This window comes from Schistocerca cancellata, chromosome 12, assembly GCF_023864275.1.
Source record: "Schistocerca cancellata isolate TAMUIC-IGC-003103 chromosome 12, iqSchCanc2.1, whole genome shotgun sequence".
Classification (NCBI taxonomy): Eukaryota; Metazoa; Arthropoda; class Insecta; order Orthoptera; family Acrididae; genus Schistocerca; species Schistocerca cancellata.
The window spans coordinates 12,967,023-12,980,204 of NC_064637.1; the positions used below are offsets into that span (position 1 = coordinate 12,967,023).

The following is a 13,182-nucleotide window of genomic DNA, read 5'->3' on the forward strand; positions in this document are numbered from 1 at the left end:
AATCTTTCTTCTAAGGTCAGTATTGCCTCACGTGTTCCAACATTTCTATGGAATCCAAACTGATCTTCCCCGAGGCCGGCTTCTACCAGTCTTTCCATTTGTCTATCAAGGATTCGTGTTAGTATTTTGCAGCCATGACTTATTAAACTGATAGTTCGATAATTTTCGCATTTGTCAACACCAGCTTTCTTTGGGATTGGAATTATTATGTTGTTCTTGAAGTCTGAGGGTATTTCGCCTGTTTCATACATCTTGCTCACCAGATGGTAGAATTTTGTTAGGCCTGGCTCTCCCAAGGATGTCAGTAGTTCTAATGGAATGTTGTCTACTCCCGGGGCCTTGTTTCGACTCAGGTCTTTCAGTTCTCTGTCAAACTCCTCACGCAGTATCGTATATCTCATTTCGTCTTGACCTACATCCTCTTCCATTTCTATAATATTGTCCTCAAGAACATCACCATTGTATAGACCCTCTATATACTCCTTCCACCTTTCTGTTTTCCCTTCTTTGTTTTGAACTGGGTTTCCATCTGAGCTCTTGATATTCATGCAAGTGGCTCTCTTTTCCCCAAAGGTCTCTTTAATTTTCCTGTAGGCAGTATCTATCTTACCCCTAGTGAGATAAGCCTCTATATACTTACATTTGTCCTCTAACCATCCCTGCTTAGCCATTTTGCATTCCCTGTCGATCTCATTTTTGAGAAATTTGTGTTCCTTTTTGCCTGCTTCATTTACTGCATTTTTATTTTTTTCTCCTTTCATCAATTAAATTCAATATCTCTTCTGTTACCCAAGGATTTCTATTAGCCCTCATCCTTTTACCTACTTGATACTCTGCTACCTTCACTATTTTGTCTCTCAAAGCTACTGTTTCTTCTTCTGCTGTATTTCTTTCCCCCATTCTTGTCAATCGTTCCCTAATGCTCTCCATGAAGCTCTCTACAACCTCTGGTTTAGTCAGTTTATCCAGGTCCCATCTCCTCAAATTCCCACCTTTTTGCAGTTTCTTCAGTTTTAATCTACAGTTCATAACCAATAGATTGTGGTCCGAGTCCACATCTGCCCCTGGAAATGTCTTACAATTTAAAACTTGGTTCCTGAATCTCTGTCTTACCATTATATAATCTATCTGATACCTTCTAGTATCTCCAGACTTCTTCCATGTATACAACCTTCTTTCATGATTCTTGAACCAAGTGTTAACTATGATTAAATTATGCTCTGTGCAAAATTCTACCAGATGGCTTCCTCTGTCATTTCTTACCCCCAATCCATATTCACCTACTATGTTTCCTTCTCTCCCTTTTCCTACTCTCGAATTCCAGTCACCCATGACTATTAAATTTTCGTCTCCCATCACTACCTGAACAATTTCTTTTATCTCATCATACATTTCATCAATTTCTTCATCATCTGCAGAGCTAGTTGGCATATAAACTTGTACTATTGTAGTAGTTGTGGGCTTCGTGTCTATCTTGGCAACAATAAGGCGTTCACTGTTCTGTTTGTAGTAGCTTATCCGCACTCCTATTTTTTATTCATTATTAAACCTACTCCTGCATTACCCCTATTTGATTTTGTATTTATAACCCTGTATTCGCCTGACCAAAAGTCTTGTTCCTCCTGCCACCGAACTTCACTAATTCCTACTGTATCTAACTTTAACTTATCCATTTCCCTTTTTAAATTTTCTAACCTACCTGCTCGATTAAGGGATCTGACATTCCACGCTCCAATCCGTAGAAGGCCAGTTTCCTTTCTCCTGATAACGCCGTCCTCTTGAGTAGTCCCCACCCGGAGATCCGAATGGGGGACTATTTTACCTCCGGAATATTTTACCCAAGAGAATGCCATCATCATTTAACCATACAGTATAGCTGCATGCCCTCGGGAAAAATTACATCTGTAGTTTCCCCTTGCTTTCAGCCGTTCACAGTACCAGCACAGCAAGGCCAATTTACTTAGTGTTGCAAGGCCAGAGCAGTCAATCACCCAGACTGTTGCCCCTGCAACTACTGAAAAGGCTGCTGCCCCTCTTCAGGAACCACACATTTGCCTGGCCTCTCAACAGATACCCCTCCGTTGTGGTTGCACCTACGGTACAGCTGTCTGTATCGCTGAGGCACGCAAGCCTCCTCACCAACGGCAAGGTCCATGATTCATGGGGCAAGGGGGGGGGGGGGCTCACATCACAATATTATAGTGAGTAATTATTGAACGTGTGAGGGCCCCTTTAGGTACATTGTTTGTAAAGTTATTTACATACATACAAACACTTCCAGTTTCACAGCACATTTGCACAGGTGTTTAACCTCAGAGTATCCAAATGTGAAGGTGTTACAGTTTTGAACTGCACAAATGTTATTTGCAGAAAGAAATTTTTTTGCATATATTAATTGTGATTGTATGTTACAGAGTGGTTCTTATTCTTCTTGTGCTAGGCCTACACATGTTACATTGCCGATATCTTTCTTGGCGTTCCCAGATTTCATCGGCATACCATATTGTAATTTCTGTCCTTGTAAGATAGTCTGTCAATGTTACTCTTGACGAGATGTTCACTCCATGTTTCTCTAGTCTTCAGTTTTGTTTGTTACATTAAATGTGTTTAATTCGTTCCTTTCACTGTTTCGTAATCTCTCTACTGTGGTGTGGCCTTTCATAGCCTCTCGAAATCTTATTTCTGCTGCACGGATCTTACAATCGTGTCACCTCTAAGTGACCCGTGACTCACTTCCATTTACAAAACTTAATTTGTGTTATTTTTTGTGTCTTGTTTGCAAAGTACCTGTTTATTGTTAAACACATATTTACAAGTTTTGCTGCCTTCTTTTCTACATCTTTTTCGTACTCGTATGTGGTATCAGTTCTTGTATTCATTGACAGCCCTGTGCCAGTGTGTATGTGCTCCCATATAGATAAGTTATTTAGATGGTAATAATAGTTTAATGTGAATTATTCATTAAATGTTTGTATTAATGCGTGTTTTAAGCTTACTGTTAAAGATATCACTTTTCTTTACATATTATTCCAGAAAATATGAAAAGATGGTAAGGTCGGGTTGTCGTCAATATTTCTGTTTACATTGTGGCCCAGTCAACTTGGACTTATTAAGTTCATATTTCCAGAAAGTAGCATAAATCTTAAATTCATGTAACTGAATAGATAAAAAATGCTTTTACATATACAGGCTTTTGGGACCAGTGGCTCCTTCTTCCGGCAGAAGGGTTGAAGGGAAAGGAACTGGTGAGGTTTAGGAAATGAGTAGGGTTCAGAAAAGTGACCCAGAACCCTGGGTCAGGGGAGGCTTATCAGATAGAATGAGAAGGAAAGACTAATTTTTGGGGGCTGCATCATCATCATCATTTAAGACTGATTATGCCTTTCAGCGTTCAGTCTGGAGCATAGCCCCCCTTATACAGTTCCTCCATGATCCCCTATTCAGTGCTAACATTGGTGCCTCTTCTGATGTTAAACCTATTACTTCAAAATCATTCGTAACCGAATCCAGGTACCTTCTCCTCGGTCTGCCCCGACTCCTCCTACCCTCTACTGCTGAATCCATGAGTCTCTTGGGTAACCTTGCTTCTCCCATGCGTGTAACATGACCCCACCATCTAAGCCTGTTCGCCCTGACTGCTACATCTATAGAGTTCATTCCCAGTTTTTCTTTGATTTCCTCATTGTGGACACCCTCCTGCCATTGTTCCCATCTACTAGTGCCTGCAGTCATCCTAGCTACTTTCATATCCGTAACCTCAACCTTGTTGATAAGGTAACCTGAATCCACCCAGCTTTCGCTCCCATACAACAAAGTTGGTCGAAAGATGGAACGGTGCACAGATAACTTAGTCTCGGTACTGACTTCCTTCTTGCAGAAGAGAGTAGATCGTAGCTGAGCGCTCACTGCATTAGCTTTGCTACACCTCGCTTTCAGTTCTTTCACTATGTTGCCATCCTGTGAGAATATGCATTCTAAGTACTTGAAACCGTCCACCTGTTCTAACTTTGTTCCTCCTATTTGGCACTCAATCCGTTTATATTTCTTTCCCACTGACATTGCTTTCGTTTTGGAGATGCTAATCTTCATACCATAGTCCTTACATTTCTGATCTAGCTCTGAAATATTACTTTGCAAACTTTCAATCGAATCTGCCATCACTACTAAGTCATCCGCATATGCAAGACTGCTTATTTTGTGTTCACATATCTTAATTTCACCCAGCCAGTCTATTGTTTTCAACGTATGATCCATAAATAATATGAACAACAGTGGAGACAGGTTGCAGCCTTGTCTTACCCCTGAAACTACTCTGAACCATGAACTCAATTTACTGTCAACTCTAACTGCTGCCTGACTATCCATGTAAAGACCTTTAATTGCTTGCAAAAGTTTGCCTCCTATTCCATAATCTTGTAGAAAGACAATAACTTCCTCCTAGGAACCCGGTCATATGCCTTTTCTAGATCTATAAAGCATAGATACAATTCCCTGTTCCACTCATAACACTTCTCCATTATTTGCCGTAAGCTAAAGATCTGGTCCTGACAACCTCTAAGAGGCCTAAACGCACACTGGTTTTCATCCAATTGGTCCTCAACTAATACTCGCACTTTCCTTTCAACAATACCTGAGAAGATTTTACCCACAACGCCGATTAAAGAGATACCTCTGTGGTTGTTACAATCTTTTCTGTTTCCATGTTTAAAGATTGGTGTGATTACTGCTTTTGTCCAGTCTGATGGAACCTGTCTCAACTCCCAGGCCATTTCAATTATCCTGTGTAGCCATTTAAGAACTGACATTCCACTGTATTTGATGAGTTCCGACTTAATTTCATCCACCCCAGCCGCTTTATTGCACTGCAGTCTATTGACCATTTTTTCCACTTCCTCAAATGTGATCATATTTCCATCATCATTCCTATCCCCTCCCTCCATCTGCCCAAGGCATCCACAGGATTCACCAGCAGTTTTCCTGACTTGTCCAAAATACTTGTCATTTCCTTCTTACCTCCCTTTCGAAGACTGCTAATTACACTCCAGAATGGTTTTCCAGCAGCTTGACCCATAGTCTCCAACCTGTTTCCAAAGTCTTCCCATGATTTCTTCTTGGATGCTGCAATTATCTGTTTGGCTTTGTTTCTTTCTTCAACATAACTTTCTCTGTCTACCTGGGTTCTGGTATGTAGCCATTTTTGATACGCCTTCTTTTTCCTTTTACGGGCTGCCTTGACTGTATCATTCCACCAAGCTGTTTGCTTCATCCTACTTTTGCACACTACTGTTCCAAGACATTCTTTAGCCACTTCTAGTACTGTGTCCCTGTACCTTGTCCATTCCTTTTCCAATGACTGTGATTGACTGCATTCAACTAACTGGTACCTTTCTGAGATCGCTGTTATGTACTTGTGCCTGATTTCCTTATCCTGAAGTTTCCTCCTACATATGGACCTGACCTCCTGCACTTTCGGCCTCACAATCCCAATTTCACTGCAGATTAAATAATGATCAGTGTCATCAAAGAATCCCCTGAATACACGTGTGTCCCTCACAGCCTTCCTGAATTCCTGATCTGTTATTATATAGTCAATGACAGATGTGGTTCCCCTGCCTTCCCAAGTATACCGGTGAATGTTCTTATGTTTAAAAAAGGAGTTTGTGATTACTAAGCCCATACTGGCACAGAAATCCAAGAGTTGTTTCCCGTTCCTGTTGGCCTGCATATCCTCTCCAAATTTACCCATAACCTTTTCATACCCTTCTGTTCGATTTCCAATCCTGGCGTTAAAATCACCCATGAGCAGAACACTGTCCTTGTCCTTTACTCTAACAACTACATCACTGAGTGCCTCATAAAAACTATCCATCTTATCTTGACCTGTCCCTTCACAATGCGAATATACTGACACAATCCTAATTTTCTTGCTAGACACTGTCAAATCTATCCACATCAGTCGTTCGTTTACATACCTTATTGCAACTACGCTGGGTTCCATTTCTTTCCTGATGTAAAGCCCTACACCCCATTGTGCTATTCCTGCTTTGACTCCTGACAGGTAGACCTTGTATTCTCCCACTTCCTCTTCTTTCTCACCCCTTACCCGAATGTCACTAACAGCTAAAATGTCCAGCCCCATCTTACTTGCAGCCTCTGCCAGCTCTACCTTCTTCCCAGAGTAGCCCCCATTGATACTAATAGCTCCCCATCTCATTACCATTTGTTTGCCAAGTCATATCTTAGGAGTCCCTGGTTTGTCAGTTAGAGGTGGGACTCCGTCACCTCCAAAGGTCTGAGGCATTTTGCTCTGATTGTTGCCAGCATCATATTTAAAGTACCAGGGAAGCAGGTTGCTAGCCTTACTTGCCCCGAGTCCCATTGGGTTTTACCCCTAACGGCTGAGGGACTAACCGGTGGATTTGGTAGTGTTTGCCGTATGAGCACAAAGGTGACCATGACACAGAATATGTCCGAGATGCCCAGCCTTATTCCAAAGTAACTGGTATCCCGACTGTCAAGACCACTTACTTGGCCACTCATACGTTGCCCGTGGTTCATGAACTAGGACATGACTACAGGAACCCACACCATGAACCACTGCAGTGTACGAGATTTGAAAATCTCATTTGCTGTAGTCCCTACTAATCAGTTTTTCCTTCTCATCCCATTTGGTAAGCCTTCCCTGACCCAGGGTTCTGGGTCACTTTTCTGAACTCTACTCATTTCCTAAACCTCACCAGTTCCTTTCCCTTGGCATCTCCTCCTTCCCCTTCAGCCCTTCTGCCAGAAGAAAGAGCCACTGGTTCCAGAAACCTGCATAAACAAAATCTTTTTTGTACGTATTCTCCTGCCACCGCAGCGAAGATTATATTGTCATAAATTGATTGTTTTTGTTGGTGTGAATCATGATTTGTTCGATTTAGGAACTTTTGCACTAGTAGTTTGTTTACGTACAGTTGCTTACATTAAAGTTACATTCTGTTGTTAGTAAGTTAATTAACAGATATTGCAGTTGAGTGTATGCTGACTACTTGTTGTAAGTGGACGTAATTAACTTTTTACATTATATCTACACCTGAAGGAGCCAATCTGTTTGCCTAATTTTTGCGGATTGTAAATAATGAATATTTGTGTAGTACGAAGTGTGTTAAGTGATTTAATTCTGTGTTTACGCACGTAATTGGTGTCGCAATGCGTGATAAAAGTGGACGTTTCCGTAGCACCATCAAAGAGGGAGTGGTATTTGTAAGCTGTGTGTCGGAAATTCACCGGGGTGACTGTAGCGGGGAACTCGGCGAGGCTGTCCCGCGGAACTCGAGGCTCTGTTAAAAAGGTGAGAGAATCGGTGAACGGGAGGCAAAGATTTGTGCTCTTCGGGCTGAATTAGAGCACGTGAAATCTGAACTGTGCACGTCGAATAGGTAGAAAGATTGTGGGAAGTTGGTAGATGGAAGAAGTATTGGGTAAAAGGGAACAGCTCTTCAGTTTCGTCCACATTTGAACTTACAGTTGTGAATAAATTCGACTCGGTACTTAAAGCGGGAGGAGAAGAGCCTCATCCAGCTGTAGGCCACAGTAGGGTACAGCAGATTTCTAGCAGTGAGACTAAGTGTAGGTCGGTACCAAAAGAGAGTAAGAGGAAGAAACTCGGTGCTAAGTAGTAGCCGTGGAAGGGGTGTACCGCAGATTGTACGGGACCAATTAAGAACAGCGTACCAGGTCTCGAGTATTGTGAATCCGAGTGCTAGCCTTAGCTGGGTGACACGGGACATATGAAAACTGTGCAAAATATTAATTGTCAAAGAGGATCAGGTTATTGTAGTAGGTATAGTGGGGAACAGACTGGCTGAGTACAGAAGTTACAGCATTAGGTATTACTCGGATGAAATAAGAGTAACTACACACGAATGTGTGTTTTGTGGAGATCGTGCAGTGCCATGACCGACCTCGGGTCAACATCGCTGTGAGCACTTGAGTTCAGCAGGCTACTGCTGCTGACTGAATTGAAATCTCGTACGAGTACAGTGCCTGTCGGTGCAATTGGGAGATGAATTGGGAGACGAATATATACCGGACACAGCCTACACCTGAAGTGCCGAGAATCGAGGACGTGTTGTAGCGACACCTGTGGAGTTCTGAGAATCTGGTGTCTGGCAGGAGAACCCAGATAGCACGTGTGGTGAAACACGCACCGGGGTCACAGTTGTCATTTGTAGAGCGTGCTCTGCAACAGGACATTGTGTGTTGGCGGCACACGCCTTCTGCTTCTGCCCTTTCGTCCTAACTGACAATTTGGTGGTAGTCGTGCCGAAGTAACGGGCCGAACAGGGTTTACCGGCTGTTATGTAAACACTTTTCAGCTACAACGTGTGCTGCCCGAATGCAACGTGCATCCTCCTTCGTCAGTGTGGGAGTCAGATTTGTTAGCAGAGCTGCTAAGAGATCACGGAGACGCTTCCTGAGGTTTTTATGCTCTGACATTTCTGCCAGAAGAGGTGGCTACAGCTTAACAGCTGACTTCCTGAGGGGAAAAATAAACTTTTAAAATTGCTGAAAAAACTCAGTTTATCTAACAAGTTTTCAGAAAGAAGTTCTCAGTTTAACAGTCTTTCCATTTGTTCTAACAGGTCAAGTTTATTTGCTGTGTGGAGTGTCTTTATATGCATGTATATATGTTTACACACTATATCACCTCGTAATATATTTACGTGCTGTTGACAGGATTTGTAGCAACCTATTTTCAAAAAAATGATGTAAACTGATAAAACACCTGAAAATGAGCCAGCAGGGCTAGAAATGGGTTGTGCGTTGAAATAAAAATGGGATTTGGTGACTTGAGGTGGTTTGTTTTCTTTTTTATGTAAGTGTAGGACACTTGAAGCACGAAAACCACCATCTTAATTTTACTGTATTTTTATTTTTTTTAATCCAGTCAAAAAACTTTATGGACTGACAGTTTTGTCTCCGGTCGTACAGAAGGCAGAGTTCAGCTTCTTCATTGTCTCTATTATTCCCTAATTGCTCCTGTTCTTTCCCAATACATATGCTCTCAGGCATTTAAATTTATCCACCTTTCACACGGTGCCTTTCTGGACTAGAGTCTACATAATGTGTACCATTTCAGATTGTAACAAAGTGTATGCGACTCGGCACACGGGCTGTAGTTTGGATCGTGGCTTCTGTCGTCTAATGGTGTACCTCTGATACAAGTGCAGGGCTCAGGTCCCACATTTTAATTTATACTAAGATGTGTTGTTGTTGTTGTTGTTGTTGTAGTCTTCAGTCCTGAGACTGGTTTGATGCAGCTCTCCATGCTACCCTATCCTGCGCAAGCTTCTTCATCTCCTAGTACCTACTGCAGCCCACATCCTACTGAATATGCTTAGTGTATTCATCTCTTGATCTCCCTCTACGATTTTTAGCCTCCACGCTGCCCTCCAATACTAAACTAGTGATCCCTTGATGCCTCAGAATATGTCCTACCAACCGATCCCTTCTAGTCAAGTTGTGCCACAAACTTCTCTTCTCCCCAATCCTATTCAATACCTCCTCATTAGTTATATGATCTACCCAACTAATCTTCAGCATCCTTATGTAGCACCACATTGCCAAAGCTTCTATTCTCTTCTTGTCTAAACTATTTATCGTCCTTGTTTCACTTCCGTACATAGTTACAATCCATACAAATACTTTCATAAACGACTTCCTGACACTTAAATCTACACTTGATGTTAACAAATTTCTCTTCTTCAGAAACGGTTTCCTTGCCATTGCCAGTCTACATTTTATATCCTCTCTACTTCGACCATCATCAGTTATTTTGCTCCTCAAATAGCAAAACTCCTTTAGTACTTTAAGAGTCTCATTTCCTAATCTAATTCCTTCAGCATCACCCAACTTAATTCGACTACATTCCATTATCCTCATATTGCTTATGTTGATGTTCATCTTATATCCTCTTTTCAAGACACTGACCATTCCGTTCAACTGCTCTTCCAAGTCATTTGCTGTCTCTGGCAGAATTACAATGTCATCGGTGAACCTCAAAGTTTTTATTTCTTCTCCATGGATTTTAATACCTACTCCAAATTTTTCATTTGTTTCCTTCACTGTTTGCTCAATAAACAGATTGAATAACATCGGGGAGAGGCTACAACCCTGTCTCACTCCCTTCCCAACCACTGCTTCCCTTTCATGTTCCTCGACTCTTATAACTGCCATCTGGTTTCTGTACAAATTGTAAATAGCCTTTCGCTTCCTTTATTTTACCCCTGCCACCTTTAGAATTTGAAAGAGAGTATTCCAGTCAACATTGTCAAAAGCTTTCTCTAAGTCTACAAATGCTAAAAACTTAGGTTTGTCTTTCCTTAATGTAGCTTCTAAGATAAGTCGTAGGGTCATTATTGCATCACGTGTTACAATATTTCTACGGAATCCAAACTGATCTTCCCCGAGGTCGGCTTCTGCCAGTTTTTCCATTCGTCTGTAAAGAATTCGCGTTAGTATTTTGCAGCTATGACTTATTAAACTGATTGTTCGGTAATTTTCACATCTGTCAACAGCTGCTTTCTTTGGGATTGGAAATATTATATTCTTCTTGAAGTCTGAGGGTATTTCGCCTGTCTCATACATCTTGCTCACCAGATGGTAGAGTTTTGTCAGGACTGGCTCTCCCAAGGCTGTCAGTAGTTCTAATGGAATGTTGCCTACTCCCGGGGCCTTGTTTCGACTCAGGTCTTTCAGTGCTGTGTCAAACTCTTCACGCGGTATCGTATCTCTCATTTTGTCTTGATCTACATCCTATTCCGTTTCTATAATATTGTCCTCGAGAACATCACCCTTGTATAGACCCTCTATATACTCCTTCCACCTTTCTGTTTTCCCTTCTTTGCTTAGAACTGGGTTTCCATCTGAGCTCTTGATATTCATTCAAGTGGCTCTCTTTTCTCCAAAGGTCTCTTTAATTTTCCTGTAGGCAGTATCTATCTTACCTCTAGTGAGATAAGCCTCTACATCCTTAACATTTGTCCTCTAGCCATCCCTGTCCTGTAGCCTAAAATGTGTAGCAAGTGGAAAAGTGTGTTCGATTACTTTGACAAAGTACTAAAATAATAGGATGCTGTTTCCCGGTGTTTTGTGTGCCTCGATAACAATTTCTGTTCTCTAAAGGTGTCACCAATCTGTGCACAGGTGGTGCACCTACAGAGCCAGAAGTCCCACCTGACTCACCAAATCTTCATCGTGGCGTCGGAGAACAAGAAGCTGTTCGACAGACTGTCGCGCCTGACGGAGGCCAACCGCTCCCTCGGCAGTCACCTGTCCCGTATCTCGAACACGCTGAACAGGCACGACACATCCGTGTCTGTAGATTTCAGTGACTCTGTGTCCGTGCCGGGGGAGAAAGTGCCGACGGAAACGGTGGCGAACGCCGTGTCGCGGTCGCTGTCTCCCTCGGACCTCAGTAGCGTCAGCCTGCGTCCCGACCCCGAAGGTGCCAGAACTGCTGGAGAACGAGGTCAGTAGAGTAATGTGTGGAATATGTTTTCAGATACGTTAGTGACTCAAAGACTATTATTTAGGTTAAAAAATGCAGTGTGTCGTCCTGACGAAGAGTGTTCCTCAGAGGCGAGGGTATTGTCGACAGTGCTGCAGGAAATGTGGTGGAATGGGTCTCGTTCTCTGTATACGCAAACGAACTCGACGCACGGGACGAGTAGTAATCTGCGACCGTGTACGGGTGACGCACAGCATTTTAGTGTAGTCTTCGATCGTAGGAGGATACGGGATGTCTTGGACAGAATTCTTATTTGGTGTGATGAATGGCTGTTTATGCTAGATGTAGAAAAATGAGAGTTAATGCAGGTGAGCAGGAAAGAAATATGTAGTGTACAAATACAGTGTTAGTAGTGTGCTTCTTCAAATAGTCAAGGCAATTAAATATCTAGGTCACCTACCTTCCAAACTTAACAGAAGCTCTCCTGCGAGACGAGGTACTGGCAGAAGTAAAGCTGTGAGGACGGGGCGTGAGTCGTGCTCGGGTAGCTCAGTTGGTAGAGCACTTGCCCGCAGAAGGCAAAGGTCCCGAGTTCGAATCTCGGTCCGGCACACAGTTTTAATCTGCCAGGAAGTTTCAAATATCTGGATGTCAGGCCTCAACGTGACATTAAATGGAGCGAGCATGTGAAGTCAGTAATAGGGAATGTGAATGACTGACTTTGGTTACTGAGAGACTTACAGGAAAGTGTAACTCATCTTTAAAGGAGGCACGTAACAGTTGTGTGACACCTCCTTGAGTACTGGTTAAGTATTTTGAGATCCTCTGCAGGGCAGATGAGGGGAATATATTGAAGCAGTTCAGATTTGTTAAGAGTAGGTTCAATTAAAACGTGAGTATTACAGAAATGAAATGAAATGGGAATCTTGGGAGAGGAGATCATCTTTCAGCAAATTGCTATGGAGAAAGTTTATAGAACCAGCATTTTTGGCAGATTATAGAACAGCTCTACTGCCACCAACGTACATCTTGCATAAGGACTGCAAAGACAAGATAATAGTGACCAGTGTCCGTACAGAGGCAGATAGACTGTCGTGTTCCTGTCAGTCCCTGTTTCTGTCAGTCCGTTTCCCAACGGTATAGGAAAGCGAAGGACTTCTACTGGAACACGGTACCCTCGGCCGCGTACTGTATCGTGACTTGTGGAGTATGTATGTAGACGTAGATCTTGTGTGTGTTTGGCAGATCGTATGTGTGTCCACTTACTGTAATTTAGAATGTATGTGTAGATTTACAATAAGATACATTGTTCTCTTTGAAATCATGGCTCCATGTCTGCCATTTAAGTAACTGGATTTATTTTTTTCTTAATTGTAATCTACATCAAAGTCTGGTAGCATCTTCAGTTCACAAGAAAGGCTGTCGGATATTTTCCAGCACGTGGCAGGGGTGGTACAGCAACCAGTGGTATATGATGAAGAAACAAACAGTCAGTCTCGGTTCCAGGTCTTGGTTACAACCGGGACAGTTCGTTTCTTCACTCTTAAAATATTTTTGTAGCTGCATGCTTTGCTTGTTTCTGTGCAGTAGTCAGGTTAAATTGTGTGTCATAGAGGCCATTTTTGTTCCTGATTATTTTTTTTATTTATTTTATTTTATGAATGGTACTTGATGTGTTGGCAAATGTG

General features: G+C 42.3%; 1 protein-coding gene and 1 non-coding gene across 6 annotated transcripts in view; both read left to right on the forward strand.

Annotated features, from left to right (window-relative positions):
* LOC126109590 (protein spindle-F) overlaps positions 1–13,182 on the forward strand; it is a 146,907-nt gene that overhangs the window by 18,702 nt on the left and 115,023 nt on the right. For all 5 annotated transcript variants that reach the window (XM_049914627.1, XM_049914626.1, XM_049914629.1 and 2 more), the window contains one exon: positions 11,191–11,515. In XM_049914627.1, the coding sequence (XP_049770584.1) occupies positions 11,191–11,515 (325 nt within the window). The remainder of the gene's footprint in view (positions 1–11,190; positions 11,516–13,182) is intronic.
* Positions 12,032–12,106, forward strand: Trnal-cag (transfer RNA leucine (anticodon CAG)). Its single transcript has one exon. It is a non-coding gene; the product is annotated as a tRNA-Leu (tRNA).